The sequence below is a fragment of the Suricata suricatta genome, chromosome 5 (assembly GCF_006229205.1).
Source record: "Suricata suricatta isolate VVHF042 chromosome 5, meerkat_22Aug2017_6uvM2_HiC, whole genome shotgun sequence".
Classification (NCBI taxonomy): Eukaryota; Metazoa; Chordata; class Mammalia; order Carnivora; family Herpestidae; genus Suricata; species Suricata suricatta.
In genome coordinates, this window is record NC_043704.1 from 41,809,795 (window position 1) to 41,825,649 (window position 15,855).

General features: G+C 34.5%; 1 protein-coding gene across 2 annotated transcripts in view; it reads left to right on the forward strand.

The window, feature by feature from the left end:
- Positions 1-15,855, forward strand: part of EPHA3 (EPH receptor A3) — a 347,174-nt gene that overhangs the window by 309,569 nt on the left and 21,750 nt on the right. For both annotated transcript variants that reach the window (XM_029939160.1, XM_029939161.1), the window contains exons 14-15: positions 13,069-13,218; positions 14,778-14,971. In XM_029939160.1, coding sequence (XP_029795020.1) covers positions 13,069-13,218; positions 14,778-14,971 — 344 coding nt within the window. The remainder of the gene's footprint in view (positions 1-13,068; positions 13,219-14,777; positions 14,972-15,855) is intronic.

Here is a 15,855-nt window from a genome sequence, read left to right on the forward strand (position 1 = left end):
AATGTGTAGATTGCTTTGGGTAGTAATGACATTTTCACAATGTTTATTCTTCCTATCCAACTGGTCCCATTCACGATTGCACGAAAAACCATCAAATACCTAGGAATAAACCTAACCAAGGATGTAAAAGACCTATATGATGAAAACTCTAGAAAACTTATGAAAGAGATCGAAGAAGACACCAAGAAGAGGATTGTTTTCTTAATTTCTTCTTCTTTTTTCATCACTGGTCCATAGGAATGCAATAAATTTCTGTTACTGATTTTGGATCCTGTGACTTTACTGAATTTATATACCAGTTCTAGTAGTTATTTGTGAAGTAAACAGGGTTTTCTATATACAGTGTCATGTCATCTGCAAATAGTGAGAGTTTTACTTCTTCTTTATTTAGATTTCTTTTATTTCTTTATTGTGTCCAATTTCTCTGACTAGAACTACCAGTACTATGTTGAATAAAAGTGGTAAAGAGTGGATATCCTTGTCTTGTTCCTGACCTTAAGAGAATAGCTTTCAGTTTCCAACATGATGTTCGCTGTGGGTTTTTCATGTATAGTCTTTATTATATTCAGGTATGTTCTTTCTAGACCTACTTTGCAGAGAGTTTTTATCATGAATAGGAATTGTACTTCATCAAAGACTAGCTTTTCAATATTTTATACAAATGCGTAAAGGACCCATCTGTATTCATAATTGTAGGAGTCTGATAATTGTAGGAGTATGATATATTCCTAAAAGTGGATCCTGTATTAAATGTTTGTGCCTATTTTAAAAGCACACATAATTATATCCTGATAAAACTAAATATTATCATTTTGGTAGATAAATTTTTTAAAGTTTTTAAAAGTTATATCTAATTATTTTAATTTGTATTTAACTTGATTCAAATGCATCTGGTTATTTCTTCATATATTTATTGGCAGATTTCTTTGAAAAGACATTCCATTTATATAATTTTTTCAGGATAGACAATTTTAGAAAATAAAAATATAATGATTACTCATGATATTACCAAAGGTAACCAATTTTAACATTTTAGTTTTTTCCTTTCAAAATATTTTCTATACATTTTCATATGTAAACAATTACCAATTATGTATATAATTACAAAAATGGGATCATATTATTTATATGTATATATAAATATTTGAATATATGTATATATATATTTGATACTCTTAACAATACTTTGATGTAATCCTGGTCTGGTCATAATTATTTCCTCAGGATAAAGTTCCAGAATTACAATTGCCAAGGCAAAATATGTACAAATATGTGTGGATTTTCATATATGAATTGCCCAATTATTTTCCAAATAGTTTGTTTTGGAATTTCTCTCCTAGCAACATATAAAAGAAGCTATTTCCCTGTGCTTTCACCAGCCAAGAAAATGGGCAGTTTTTAAAAAGTCAACTTCTATTATTTTCTTCCTGTTTATAATGATTACTAATTTAAAGAAAAAGAAAGAAACTCATTTTTTTCCTGTGATCATCAATTTCAACAATTCCATTATCAACCACCAAGTGTGTCACATGGCATCTATCTCACGTCCTGAGAAAGAGCGCGATTTGCCAGAGTTGAGTTTCATCTACAAAGCGATAAAGCCACAATGACAGAACCAGAAATTCAAAAGCACAGTGTCCCAGATACTCCTCAATGAGTTGATATGAGTTGAAACTCTCCCTATGCCTTTCTACATTACACTTTTGTTTTCATTTTGCATTTTCAACTAGACTAGTGGATTCACTCTGTTTGGATCTCATATTTGTTAAAATGTGTCCTGCACGAAAATGTTGCCGTTCTTAGGCATATAGCTCACTAGGTTAAAAGCAAGAGAAATAAAATAAAATTGTATATCTAGCAGCTAGTTGAATTAAATTTACAACAGTGACCCTAACTCTGAAAACGAAGTTCTGAAAAAGAAAAAATTACAAAACATGGGTCAATGTGCAGATAGTGATTTTTAGCATTCCTTTTGTTCCTTCTCTGATCTCAAGAAAAATTAGCCAACATTCTGCAGCCAGGCATCATTTTTATGACTATAATTTATGATTCTAATATCTCAGGAGACAACATATGCAACAGATGATAATATATTTATAGTTTTGAGGAATTTTTTTTTTATTCTACTTGCGGCTACTCTGCACTCTAAAGATATCCTTTGTAACCTTCTGCTACTATATGAGCTTTTAACACACTCATGGAAAGTATCCCTCTTGCTGGCATTGGCCTTGTGGCTACAACAAGCACCTTGTATAGAAATATTTTCTTTTTTAATAAAAAGTATTTGATTAAAAAGCCTTTATTTGAAATATTAGATTTCCGGTAATTCAGTAAGGTTTTAATCTCTGTGCCATAACCTATTTTTAAACTAGAGCATTCTTGTTTTCAATATTAGTCACGATTTCTAGGACACTCTAAGGAATGATTGTTCTTGTAAGATATTGCAAGATTCATCCAAATCTGGATCATCTACTGTCTGGAGAATATATTGGATTTACTTTCAGAGCTTTATTTATACTGATTGTTACTCTGTCAGGACTATGGGGTACTGAAGACCATTTCTTGACACTAATAGAAAAAAAGATGTTGCTGTGTCAAAATTCTTCATTATCATTTGTGAAATAAAAGGGCAACAGGCTCTTTGCATTTTTTATTCTCAGAAGATTATTAAAAACTGCACCAACCAAATGGGCTCATTAACTACCAATAAATAGCTGTTCTAGAATGTATATTCATTTAACTTATTTAATATTTATCCTTATATTTTCTTAGAACTCATCAAAATATCTGTGATGGTCCTGACTTCCTTCTGAGAAAGCTATAATTTGCATCTATGTTTCTAGAATACTTTAGGAACCTTTAATTTAATCTCTTATAATAACCCTTGTTTGGTATAATGATTTTATAATTTACCCCCAAATATGAGATATGGTGTAAAGTAATAAGACTACTATTTTTTTTAACAAACACTGAAACAATTAAATGAGTGTTGCCATACTAATTTTTGGGAATTTGTACTTCCTGTAGGAACACTGCTATTGCACAAAATGCTTTGGGAATTCCTCCTTTGAGATTACCTTTAAAATTAGATTGTGAATGACATCATTATTCCAAATTATTTAAGCATATAGTTGTGGGAGAAGCATACTTTCCTGAGATAAAAATCTCTGGTCTCAATAAACTTAGAGCTAATAAATAAGAAAATCAGTACATATAATGAAGTCTGTTGTTGTTTTTTTTATTACCAAAAACAGTATTTTTCAGCTTAGACATCCAATTTTTTATTTGATTAAGCATCCCATGATTGTGGTTCCTTCCGAAAAACAAGCTCATCATTGAAAACAGTGTGCCAAGGCGTTGTTTTCGGATAAACACATTTTGATGAATCTGCTTTAAAAAGCCAGTCACATTACTTTAGTCACACTTAACACGTTTCACCTAGTGTCACTTGGATTCAAAAATTAGTATTCAGTGCCTCAATGCACTAAGCCTTTTCCCAGATTGCTCCTCTAAAAGTTACTGCCTTTAGGTAGAGGGTAATTGCACTGACATTTGATTCAATGCCACTAAATGAATATAGGGTGTCTGCTGCTCTCATTTTAAAAACATCCTTATGGTCCACAGGCAAAGTAGAGGAGTGGAACAGAATTTATGTCCACTAATTATGCATTTATTTTTTTAACTGGAGGGAGCCACCTAAGGATTTGAGAAAATGCCTAGCCTTAACACTTGAAACAAATTATCAGACATTTTCCCATGCGGCTTCTGATACTGTCTTAAGTCTATCACAGGTTTTCCTTCCTTATGTCCCAACAACATTCCTTGAGAGGAGAGGGTAGTATACGATCATAAACCACACTTTTTTAATGTCTTCTCTTTTTTATAAGGGTATTGAGTAGGAAATTAGAATTTTTTTCATTTCTCCCTACTGAGTTATGCAGAAACTCCAAACATTAACACTTGCTATCATACATCATTATGCATCCTGTAAACTTTGTAAAATTCCACTGTACACATGGGATTTGAGAGTGAGAAAGGTGTAGTAACTTAGTGTTATTATGAAAATAGTTCAGTCTTGTGGACCCTTTGAAGTGCTGTTGGGAGACACCCAGAAATGCTTGGACAACACTGTGAGAACCACTGTTACAGATACTGTATCTGGAAAAAAACACTCTAAAAACTCAATGTCTTAGTATTTATTAAATGACATAAAGCCTTGGCACATTGTATTATATGATATAGCATGTTTCGAAGAAAGGCCTTCAAAGCATAAAAGCAGCTGCGTACCAAAGGTTGCAAATCATCTTGAAAGGTCTTGGATTTTATTTGGGTTGGAGCATTTAGCTGTGCAGATTTACACCATTAGAGACTTTTCACTGTGGAGAAAAACACACACAAAAATGAATTCTCTCTCTTTGATTTAAAGGACAATTATGGCACGGTTTCTATATTTTTGTTGCACTGGATTACTTACTTAACTTTACTTCATTTTAACAGAACCATGGACTTATTGGTGAGAACTGTTTACTACCAAAAATTTTCTAGTCTTTTCCTTTTAAAATTTTATTTTAAATGGTTAGCATTCTTTATGTGCATGCACGCATCTGTGTATATGAACATGCCTATATACATATGTTCAAATAGATGGAGTCTAAGATTCTACCATAATGGTGATCAATTTACTGTTTAACAGGATCAAGTTAGAGAAATTATAGGCTTTTATCTAATTTATATGCTGTATTACATAAAGTCAATCCAATTCTTGAGCCCCCAAATTCATTTTAGGGATATAATTACCACATAAACTGATTTGAGAAATTTGAGAGAGCCAGATGATTTGATTTTGGTTGTATCCTTTATTTTTTTTTTTCCTTTTTATTTCTGTCCTGAAGATGTATCCTGAGTCATCAGCAGTTAGATTTTTATATTCGATAAGAAGCTTCTGCCTTTTGTTACATTGCCCTATAGCCCATTAACATCTATTTAATTTTTAGAAGATAAAACCAAATAAAAACTTATCATAGCATTGTATGTCAAGCAATAGAAGGAAGAAATCTTATTTTACATAATCATTTATTTTATTTTTTTCTCTGTAATTTTGCTTACTTGATATCCGAAATATTCTACTATAGCTTTATTTTACCTAATTTCATTTGCAAGATTTTTATTTTAAATAACTAAATGCAACTGGTTAAAAGCTAAGTTGTTAAATACTCCTGTTCAGGATAACTCCATTCTAAGGACATAAATAATAGAAAACATGAACCTTTAATTCTCTAGTCAAGGCCTAAAAACTATGCATACAAAAATCCAATATGATATAGAAAGAAAATTATATTATTTTGATAAGTAACATATGCCATGTGATTTACACATGAATGAAATCAATAATACATACCTGTAGTAATGTATTTAAGCTTTGACCCAAAATAAATAATGTTAGCCATGAATTTATTTCCAATTCTCTGAGAATCAGTATAAACATGCCTTATGTAGTTTTACCAAAAAAAAGACACATATTTAAAAATCAGAAAATGCTAGAAAATTTAGTAATCTCAATCATCAATTTTGTATCAAAATTTAATGAGAGAGCCAGTACTTTCTGGTCACTCAATTCAGAGAGTTATATACCACAAATAATTTTAACACATGAAAATAATTCATCCAGATTTATCTGGAGAAAAACATAGCTATAGCTTTGGAGTGTAACATAGTAGTGAGAAAGTTGTATGTAATATATTACACACCATCTCTAGCAGTAACAATTTTCTCTAAAATGCACCATTCATTCATTAATTCCAGATTTGAGTGCCTGCAATATACTAAATACTGTTCTAGGACAAAAGGACCCAGTAGTAAATAAAACAAAGCCCTGACCGCATGGGTTTACATTCTAGTGTGGAAATTCAGGTAATAAACAAACAAGGAAATGCACAGCAAGGCAAAGAAGATGAAGAAGGTGGGCAGTGGCCAAGTGTGTTATTTTAGTTCGGAAGAACGAGAGTTTTCTTGATAAAATGGCATTACAGCACTGAATTGGAGAGAGTGAAGAAACAAATAATATACATATCAAAGTGAATTAACCAGATTTACTTTGCTTTAACTATCTTTTCAATTTAATAATTTAATTTAATCATTGTTCTAAGTCCAAGAGGCTCACTTTGCAGGAAGACAAATTAAGTAGTCAGATTAATGATTTAACTCAGACTAAACATCAGGCTAATAGTGACTGGTCTAGTCTGTAATTTGGTGAGCCCTGGAAACTTAGTAAAACTTTCTCAAATTATTTTTGGTTCGCTGTGAATATCCCACATTTTAAAATATGTGAGGACACATTACCTAAAGCTTTACCCAGGTTTCCTGAAGCCTTTGACCAGCCCCAGGTTCCTTTGGCATTGGAAAATACAGCAGTCTTTTTTTTTTTCTTTTTACTTTTCTTATTTTTTAGGAGCGGGGGGCAGGGGAGGGGGCGGAATACAGAAGTCCTGATGCCCTAAGTTAGTCTTACTTCTTGATGTCTGGAATGACTAATAATTTGACTCATTTCTGCCCTATCACCCCTTTGCAACGATAATTCTACATATCAGGGTTGGAATACACTCCTATGATTTTTTTTTCTTTTTGATCACTGCTCTGGAATTTCCCACATTTCAAGCAGTTATTTACTAAACATAGACCCTTAAGGGAACCATTGCCATGAATCTAGTCAGAATTGTCTTTTTGGAGATTATGAGATTCTCCACCTATCATTTCATCTTTCCTTATTTTTCAGTCATCAATATTAAATCAAACTTACTCAAGTTTTGCACTTTTATAATTACTAGAATGAATCTAATATTTCTATTATTTGGATTCTAACTATATGATTTTCTTGCTACACTGAATAGATCTTTCTGATTTATTTACTTATAACATTGCTTCTTTGACAAATTGTGTTCAGAGTGCTTAAAACACACACTTTCAAATGAATGTTTTTAATCTTTAAAAAGAATTAGGATTGAGTATATATAAAGCACAAAGCTTAGCATTTAAAACCACACTGAACCCTGAAATGTCTTTAACCTCATCCATAAATTTTGGCATTGTTTTTGTTGAAGGTAGACATTATACATCAAATGGCCTAATTTGAAAGTAACAGAAAGTAACAAAAAAAGTGTTTATGTGTATTGCCTTGCCCGGTTAGCCATAGAGTAGCTTAGAATCAAGGTGAAGATTTTCCTACTTTTTAAGAAATTCTTAAGCATTTCACGTAATGTCCAAACATTTCAAAAGTTCAAACGATAGGCTTTTGCTACCTAAGAGATCATCTGTCTCTGATCTCTTGTGGCAATCAACATCTGCTGGAATAATTCTCTCAATGGCTTTTAGATCTGAACTACTGGGGATTAGAACAGATGCTTCCCCTGGGAGCCTTCCTGGCTTGCCCTTCACCGTGTTGTCTACTGTTGTCTACAGTGAGTGAAGTGTAGGCCCCGACAATACATAGAAGCTGAATCCTTGAGTCAAATGATTTATCTCTATGGTTCCACTTTTAACCTGAGAAGCCAATATTTGCCTCCAGGTTAAACACTCAATTACTTAGAGTTTACTAAGATAAACTCTCCGAAGTCCTTTGTCACTCTGAGTATGACCTGACAGAACTCACCGGCAGGCATGTGAACTGTGGATCAGCAAAGCATTTACTAAATCAGCAGGGAGAGATTTGTGTATATAATTAGAGAAAAATTGGGGCAGGTATGAGATATTATGCCTTAATGTCCAGAGAGTTCGGCAATTATACTCCTTTTCTTAGAAATCAAGACGTGAAGCCCCCTAACCCATCGCGAAAGAGCTGACTTTCGTTGAGCGCCTGAAAAATTCAGGCTTTTAGCCAAATGTCTCATTTGAACTGTCTAAATTCATTAAGCTTAGAGAACCGAATTGCAGAATCTTTTGAGAATAGGTTTACTCTAACTGCTATTTCTGGACAAAGTGAACAAGGCTTTGGACTACTTCAGCGAATCCTGGATTTGAATGTAGCAATTATGTAATTCCTCTTCCCAGAAAATCCCAAGTATCTTTACTTGCACCATTTTATTATTTTTTTAAATTTTCTGTAAGAATTCTGTTGAAGTAAATCCAGATATGATACCCAAAAGATATGTAGTAGCCAAAACTTAGAATCATCTTTAAGAGTCCAAAATAATTAACATTGAAAATGTCAGCATCCTTGATCCACATGTCAGTTTAAGACAGAAATTTGGAAGTTGAAGTGTTGACCTAAGAAAGTTGTTCATAGGTCAGCACAGCTGTTAGAAATCTCCCCCACAATCCTCAGTATATGAATGACAAGATAGCTGCACCGAGAAGTTAAGAAACTTGGCTAGTAAATAGTAGGCTAAAATTAAACTGGAAACCAAGAATCCCGATTTCTGCTAAACTTAAAAATGTAAATGGAACAAGTGACTATAAATTCCCCCACACCACCAATTACTGAGTTATACATAGAGGAGACATCACATTGGGAGGGACTGGCCCTAGGTTTGGCCATTTAAATATGGGAAGCAGGCATTAACTTCTAATTCTGTTATGGAGTTCCCTCTGCAATTGAGGATTTCGACACACTCCGTATGCTGTGACTCTGAGCTTGTTCAGTGCAATTGGAGGCTTTTCTCAAGTACACAAATATCAAAAAAGCTTACATGTGGGTATAGAGACCACCTTAAGTAAATGTGTTCATTTTACAATGTTTTTATATATTGTAAAAGAACACATCGTCATAAATTATCTTTATAGCTAGCTGCGCTTTATAGTACTCTGAATGCCTAACATTCATTTTACCAACCAAACTTGAAATTGTCAACCGATTTCAGAGTTTCAGTTCATTAAGGACAGTTGCACTGGAATAGTTTTATTGTGGCAGGAAAGAAGTATGGCAAATGAGGACCTTTTTGTCTCATTGAATCCATATTTGGATTGCTCATTGCAGGATGTGTTTGGCCGTTATTTAAAATGAATCTAAAAATTTCAAAATGCACACCCCCCCGACATATATAATGGAGAAAGCAATTTCTGGACCTGAAAATGAAAAAAAAAGTCAAACAATTTGAGTTTGAATTTGTTGAAATGGGAGGTGTGGAGAGGAACTTTTGTGATTGATCAAGAGAAAAAGTACGAATAAACTCTACAATGGATGACTTGTGAAAAATTTAGTCAACTCATAGATTTCATTTTATCTTATTTTGATAGTCTCGGATCTACAGATGTTTAACTTGAAGGCCGACATCCTTACTGGGAAGTTAGACTAATAAAACATATGGGTTCTTCTTTCATCCATATTTCAGAACAAAATTGGGCCCTCAAGGACAGGTATCCAGCGTCTCCCTGTGCCAATGACATTTATGCTTTTGTAGCCATGGATAGTGTTTGCTTCTGGAGTAAAGACTCTTTAGTCATAGACACCTCCATTTAAAAGAAAAGTTTCTTTAACAATAGGAAGTGAACCAATTTTTTAAAAAAGAAAGAAAGGTAAAAAGAAAGAAGATAAAATAACAAAAATATTAAAAACATTAAAATACTAAAAACAAAGGGAAACATCTCAAAGGTACTATTATATTTACCAACACCCAAGTATAAGAAGATTAGCTCTGTTGAATTTGGCCCTTACTTAACAAGAACAGAAGTGTAGGAATGTTAAAAACAAACAAAAAAAAAAGATACTTCCACTTAGTCTACATAAAATCCCAGATAAGTCCTAGACTTCACCTGAATTATTTTTCCTTGCTAATTAAAGCTTTTCACATACCATCTAAAGCAGTAGTTTTAAAGTAGGGATAATTTTCCTCTTAGGGAATATTTGGCATTGTCTGGAGGCATTTTTGCCTATCACAATCAGAGGGATGCTAATGTTATCTAGTGAGTAAAGGCCAGGGATGCTACTAAGCATCTTACAATGCACAGGACAGTCCCGACAACAAATTCTTAATTGGGTCTAAAATATCAGGAGTGCTACTGTAGAGAGAGCTTGTTGTAAAATTACCTAACATGTGTAAAGAATGTGTAAAAAATGAGAGGGAAGATCAAATGTCCCTCCCAGGTACTTTATAATCTCTCCTATCCATACTGAACTGCAAGTTGCATGTGTTCTTCATTGCCATTTGTAAAAAAAAAAAAAAAATGCAATATGTAACATACTAGGCATCTGCCGCTAGGCCTAGGATGTTGAACTTTGAGATATCACAAACAGAATGCAATGAATGCATGACCTTTATTCCTGTTAAAATGTTGTTCTCATTTGCTCTTGGTCTAACACTTGAAATTTTAATTCTTTTCTCTCAGTGCTCTAAATTTTAGACATGGCTATTTTATTTTTGATTGTTTTGATTTTGTTTTGTTGAGATGTCTTTGGATTAACTCCTAAAAGGACATACCTCTCAGGTAAATACGCCATATATTTTCAGTCAGCATACAACTCTCAACCACATATTAATTAATTTTTCTCTTTAGGAATCGTACTTACCTCATCCTACAAAGCAATAGTATAATATTCATATTCAGAAACAATAATGGTTATTAAATTATCAGTGATATCTTTAGGTTGGCAAAGTGCCTGCCTTACTAATATTGAAACAGTTGGTTTGGGATGCATATTTCCTATGGAGCCAAATGAAAATCTTTAAAGCATTCTGCAAACTCTAAAACTTTTAATCCACATAACACCCTGTGAGATATTTTCATAATTTTATAGATACTATATAAACTTATTGTTCCGTAATTCTTATATTTACTATTATTATGGAAATAACAACATTGTTAAATAGCATGTGTGGAAAGTGAACATAAATAGTATCATTATAAAGCTATTATTATGCTATTAATAGGTTCATTCTTAGTATATATATTCTGAAACACTAGGCTCAATGTATTATTTTCTAAAAATGAGCTGTATTTAAAAAGTGCTCAAATCATTAAGTATCTTCAGTAAAATCTACCACTCGAAGCCCATAACATAGTCCTCTCTCTCAACAAATCTATACACACCTCCCGGAAACAAGGTGTTGTAAACAGGAGTGCTTGAAAGTCAGACTCCCGTTTTAAACTTCGGGAATGCAGACATGAAGGAAGCAAGCCTATCACTCCTCTGAACATCCCTGTCTGCTCAGGATAATTAAAAGGTAGAAGGATCACAGAACATGGAGTGACCAACTTGGCCTGGAACATTCCCAAAAGTTCCACCAATGAGTTTACATTTGGCCAGGATGTTCAACTAAGTTTACTAGGTGCAGAAAGCAGGTGCAGGGGAAAAAGCTTCCCAAGAATAAAAGAATAGCATGTATTTAGGAGAAAGGTAATTCAGTTCAAGCCAGTAAGCACTTGCTGAATGCCTGCACATTTGCCAAGATACTTTTAAGCAAGACCACTGCTCTCTGCAGTGAGCACAGGCTCACGGCGCTCATGCTCATTACCTCAAGCTTTATAATCTATTTAGCTTTTCGTAGGCAAAGGATTTAAAATTATAGTTTGGGTACAATAATTTTATTTGTGGCAACAAATTGGACAAAGCTACGAGTTGAATTCATTTTATTGGTGTTGAATAAAAAGAATTTGACACTCTAATGTTGAATTTCAAATTGCCCCTCCTTGAGCATCACTTCAAAACCTGTCAAGCGCTCTGCAGGGCAATGTCAATGGAACCCATTTTGATGAATAGGCATTATGATTTGGATGATGTGAATTCTTTGGAACATCTATCTTTTTTTTCCTTGTATCAAAAACTTGTCATCCTTCAAGGTTCAATTCACATGTGACCCCTCGGTCCCTCTAGTGAGCATCTCAGGCCCTTGCTTTGCATCACAGCTGTCTCTGCTACTGTGTTCCTACTGACTGCGAGGCCCATGACTGGTGTGATCAGCATCACCAGAGACGCAGACCAGGGCTGCACTCCGCGACTGCTGAATCAGAATTTCCAGGGGAGAAAGCTCCAGATGATTCATATACATAGTAAAGGTTGAAAGCAAAGTACTAGATACTTATTTCTTACTGCCTTTCATTATCCAAAACAACTAATTATCATTCCCATTTGCCTGATAGTTTCCAAACAGAAGGGCTAGTATATTATCTATATTTGTCTCACCCAGAGTGACTAGTATAATACTTCCCATATGGTTGCTACTCGACACATTTTATTAAATGTATTCATTAAACTGAGAGAAAATTCCATGGGAGTCATACCTTCATATCTCTCATAACTCAGAGAAGCAATATTCTCCTCCAGACTATAAGTTCTGGGAATGTAGTCATTATACCTTACTGGTTCATATGGTGCCTACCTAGGACATGGAAGGTACTTCAGTGATTAATGATACTGTGAAGCACTGAGTACTGAAGAGACATTTATAGAAGTATAATTTTATTTTGAATTCATTTAGTTAACAAATATCAATGAGAACTTTTATGTCCAGGAATGGTGTAAGTTCTTTGCAAATATTAACTTGCATTCTGAACTAAGATTGCTTGGTCAAGCCTTAATCTATGTTAAATCAATAAAGGTTGACTCAGGTAACTCATTCAATTCTAATATTGAATCTAGCACACCTACTCTGGGTCATGTTGTTGCAGCTGCATAATTAATGTGCCGTAGGTAAACCAGCAGTGCTTGAGCAATTTTTAAATGTTTGCCTTTTCTCGCATTGATTGGAAGCAAACACTTCAATACATGATATGCCACTCGTTTCTGCTTCATATTAAAATAGAATATCAAGGGGTGTCCAGATGGCTCAGTAGGTTGAGCATCGACTTCCGACTAGGTTATGATCTCGCCGTTCCTGATTTCCAGCCTCCTGTTGGGTTCTGTGCTGATAGCTCAGAGCCTGGAGCCTGTTTTAGATTCTGTGTCTTCCTCTCTCTCTGTTTCTCTCTCTCTCTCAAAAATAAACATTAAAATAATTTTTAAATAGAATATCAAGATATTTCAGCAGAAACCCATATTACTTCAGAAGAGAAGCACTCGGACAAATTCAGTCAGGTTTCATATTTTATGTTAGCTAGTTTATGCATTGATTGTGCATGTACATGATTTTATATTAAAAGGGAGGCAAGATTCCGATCCGATGGACATCACCAGAAGCTATAGCTTACCGCAAGTTCACGTCAGCCAGCGATGTGTGGAGTTATGGGATTGTTCTCTGGGAGGTGATGTCCTATGGAGAGAGACCATACTGGGAGATGTCCAATCAGGATGTAAGTATTTGTAGTCAATGAATTATGGGTTCAGATTAAGAGATCAAGCTGTGCAAGGAAGTGGAGCATAATGAAACCAGGTGGCTCCCAGTTTGTGACATTGAAACAGAATACTTAGACGAAATGAAATAGTTTCCAAGTCTTACAAGGATATTAATTGAGTTGCTTTTACAGCTTTACATGTTTCCCGTAAGCAGGGGTTTAGAAATGAGAGAAAATGAAAACATTTGTCACAAGAATATAGGGAAATAAGTGACCGAAAAGATAACCAATAGGTATAAGGGGCTGTTTGAAGTATTTTTGCTACATAAGTGTTTCTATGTAATATTAATAAGCCACATTACTGCCACTCTTTGTAGATTTAATGATCTATGCCAATGTTTTGTTTCCTTAAACAGTATTTCCCAAAGAGAGACAAAACATCCAACCTCCAGAATGTTGTTTCTCTTAATGTATTAAACTTGCACAGGAATTTAGTTATACAAAATGAAGTTGTCTGGATGGAAAAATGATCTTTAACTTTCTATTGTAACTGTGATGTGATTTTTCCAAAGGGTTTGTGTTTTTAAAAGTGATGCTTTGCAAATGTTTAGTAAAACGATGTTATTGACATGGGATCAGCACTCAGAGATTTTTCTTTATGCTTAGCCAGACAGAGACTGTGAGCTGGATCTCAAAGATTCATAAGATGGAAAGCTGAGATGCTTTTAGTCATTTCCTACTCACTACATATAAAACCACTTTTACTGTATCTAGATATAAAAACCTTTCTGTATTCTCTAATCAAGTTATTTTTTTATGGCAGTATTGGGAAAATCAGTCTCTTCCACATCTCTATTTTCCAAATTTTCTCTATATCAGAGGATCTCACAGGAGGTCTCTGGACAAGCCCTTATCGCATGGCCTTGGGATTTGTAGTAATGTAAATTCTCAAGCCTCCCTCTAAACTTCTGAATCAGAGGAGAACAACTTTTGTATTAATAAATCCTCCAGATTATTCTGATACACATTAAGTTTGAAAATCACAGGCTTATTTGATTTAAAGGTACAAATTAACTAGGAGTTACTTCTTTGTTCAGCACATAGGATTTTACCTAAAGAATTTACTATGGCTTGATAGGTACCATTTGAACGAAGTATAGCTGAAACCTGTAGACTTTTCCTCACCTCATTCATATATGAACAACGTTGCTCATACATCTGCATGACCAAATAATATCTTCTGTGTAACTCTGAGTTTCCTAGATCCTAGAATGCTTCTTTTGATTTTATTCTGAAAAGTATCTTTACAAATGTTTCTTTCCTAAAACAAACACTTTCTCTCTCTCTCTCTCTCTCTCTCTCTCTCTCTCTCTCTTTCTCTCTCTCTCAATCTTCCTGTGTATAACATTTCTGGGCATGAATAATCCCTTACTTATTTGATAAGCTGGTATCCTTCCCAGCAGCTAAAAATGAGAACTAGCTCACTTGACTTTAAAATATCCATATTGGTGTGTCCTGCGCATCGAAAATAAAAGGAGTCTCAGCTCTTAAGTCCCTGGACACTGCTTCTCACACAGGTGATCAAAGCTGTGGACGAAGGCTACCGGCTGCCGCCCCCCATGGACTGCCCAGCTGCGTTGTACCAGCTGATGCTGGACTGCTGGCAGAAAGACAGAAACAACAGACCCAAGTTTGAGCAGATTGTCAGCATTCTGGACAAGCTTATCCGGAACCCGGGCAGCCTGAAGATCATCACCAGTGCAGCAGCAAGGTGACACTTAGATTTTCCATTCCGCACTCACTCTGAAATTAATGTGTTTTCGATCTCCAGGATGTTCATTGTTTTCTCCCACCTCCTTAACTGCATTCTTTGAAACTTGTATTCCTGAAGAACGGAGAAAAGGGGTTTTTATTCTTCTTTAAAAAAAATCTTCCAAGATTCTTTTGTTATTTAATCATAATGATGAAATTCAGAGATATTTTTAATTCCCCCTTTGACTAGGAATTAGTTGACATTCAGCCTTGTGTGTAAGAATTGGAAAAGAGGAACCCCAGACCCATAGCTTTTTTCTACTCTGTACTATTTAAACAAAATTCTTTTAAAAGAAAAAAATGAAATCTTGAGTGGTGGTAAATTCTAATGAAGTCCTGATTCATTCCTCATTTAAAATAAAGCTTCACAAAATAAAAATGCTTCTGAAACACTGCACCAGCTAGCAGAATGCAATTCCCTCCTCCATGTAATTAAACACAGTTTGTTTAACCCCTACCATATGCCAGTTACTTTGTTAGACCCTGTAGAGAAGAAAACCGAGAATAAAAGTGTCGGTGCCCCAGACTGCACCAATGTCAGTACCTCATGGCTCTAATGCATCCCGGAATGCATGCCATCAGTGAGGCTTTGTGCATATCCCTCCTAGTTAAGAATCACTCAGTTCTCCTAATGGTGCTGAGGAATGGAAGTGAACGTGTATCTACAAAGTTCAGTTAAAGAAACAGGGAAGAAGAGATGAATTTTTTCAGGGGCCAGGAGAAGAAAATAGAAGTGTTAATATATTTAGTACTTCTCAGAGAAACTAAAGGCAAAGCTAACTGTCACGTTTAATGATTTATATTCTCTCATTGTACGCATAAGAGAAGAACTGTTGTTTTACA